Source organism: Selaginella moellendorffii, unplaced genomic scaffold, assembly GCF_000143415.4.
Source record: "Selaginella moellendorffii unplaced genomic scaffold, v1.0 SELMOscaffold_21, whole genome shotgun sequence".
Classification (NCBI taxonomy): domain Eukaryota; kingdom Viridiplantae; phylum Streptophyta; class Lycopodiopsida; order Selaginellales; family Selaginellaceae; genus Selaginella; species Selaginella moellendorffii.
The window spans coordinates 919,566-921,324 of record NW_003314282.1 but is presented as its reverse complement, the minus strand read 5'-3'; the positions used below and the strand labels follow the sequence as shown (position 1 = coordinate 921,324).

The following is a 1,759-nucleotide window of genomic DNA, read 5'->3' as shown; positions in this document are numbered from 1 at the left end:
TGCTCGTATCTCCATGATGGTTCATGGCTAACTTTTGGTATCGTAGAGCTTGAGCCTCGAGGACTGGACGCACCTCTGCGCATGCACATCACCGCCTCCTACCCCAAGGGACCGGGTGCCGAGCTGGGAGAGAGACGAGATCGACTTTCTGCGGGAGCTCGTCATGAGCAGCCGCTATGTGACGCGGCTCAAAGGAACGGGGGCTGTGTTGATTGGCCCGCCACCTGATTTTCACCCCAGGTGCCTGCGATCGTGAAGCTGGCCACAGCCTGGGGGTGTTGAGGTGCATCCCCTCCACTTTGGCCTGCCGCAGCGCTGCGACGTTGTGTGGTGAGCCAAAGCTTGATTCGGAGTCGACTGCAATCCACCGTGCACGAAACCATGATCGAAAACCAGTCAATGTTGGTAAAACTTTATCAGTCAATGGTTGGCAACACTTCTAGCCAACAAGAGAAAGAGTCAACTACCAGCATGATAAACAATTTGTATAGCTTTCTCGAGGTCGCGATGAGCATTCATTGGTCTTGCCCAATTGCAAGGGCCTCAAAGATAGGTCAAAGAACTTCCATTATAACAGTGTTTGTAAGAACTGGCCAGTGTTTCGACTTCTTTCAAACGTCTTGGCAGCTTTTATTTTTCTTTTTGACCAATTACTGTTATATAGATTTCATTCACATTGTTAAGCATCTCTCCAGGTGATGGACATCTGACCGTAGAGGGAGTCGCTGGAGCTAATGCCCAGTGCTTTCCACACAGCATCAGAGCCATCCACAATGTTATTCCAGCATGGTGGCTGCCAAGCATGAGGCTTGTCACAGCCCATTGTAGAATCACACTCGTCCACCACTTTGGCAGTGGTGGATTTCCCATTTGGAGCTGTGATACTGATGAACTTCAAGCACCGGGAGCCCCCGCTATACCATCCGGTTGAGAGAGCCACGACCCTCTCGGTGTTGGAGTGGAATTTCCCATCGCACTCCGAAGGATCTCCGCCATCGCCACCAGCTTGGAAGTCGTTGACAGTGAGAATTGCTTTGGTGCTCTGCGAGACTGGTGGCGAGCATCGATAGATCGGATAGTTTGTGTTGGCCTTGCAGCACTCGCCGCACTGGTGGGCCGAATTGCCCTTGAGAGTTCCACTCTGTTGGCAAGTTCCTGAGTCACCGCCACCGCCGCCGCCACTTCCAGCGCAGATGTGAGTTCCCAAATCCGGATCGTCTTGGCAAGTGCTCCCCGCTCCACAGTAGAGCTGACCATCGCAATCGTCGTTTGTGGAGCACGATTGCCCGCATCCCCTGGACTCGACGAGAAGATCACGAGAACATATCGAGAAGAGGATCAAAACACGCACAATTGAGCCAATTCTTAGAGCCATTTGAATGCTTTGTGAATTGATTTCTTGGTTGGAAGAGCTGTGATTATATATACTTGGTTTGGAAGTTGGTTTTTCTAACTTTGGGGACTCTTCGTGAGAAGCTTCCCAGTCATGTAATTAATGCACCGGTTTGACTTGACTGGTACATTGTATTTTTTTTTCTGAAAACAAAGAGCTTGAGAGATCTCGGCAGGATGCATTTGTCACAAAGTTAGGAGAAGAACCAAGCAATGCTCGTACAAAGCCATGGAGGATACTGTCTATCGTTTCTTGGAGACTCCCACGGTTCTTCCACGGCGTTCGGTGGTCTTGGTGTGCTGCCCGCGGACGCGCAGACCCCAGTAGTGACGAAGACCACGGTGGTCCCTAAGGAAGATAACCTCA

The 1,759-nt window shown here is 50.9% G+C and overlaps 1 protein-coding gene across 1 annotated transcript; it reads right to left on the bottom strand.

The window, feature by feature from the left end:
• Positions 1-599: 599 nt before the first annotated feature.
• On the bottom strand, positions 600-1,375 carry LOC9637919 (kiwellin). The gene has a single exon (XM_002973123.2). It carries the CDS (start codon positions 1,373-1,375, stop codon positions 680-682), a length of 696 nt encoding a protein of 231 aa, XP_002973169.1. The 3' UTR covers positions 600-679.
• Positions 1,376-1,759: the final 384 nt, after the last annotated feature.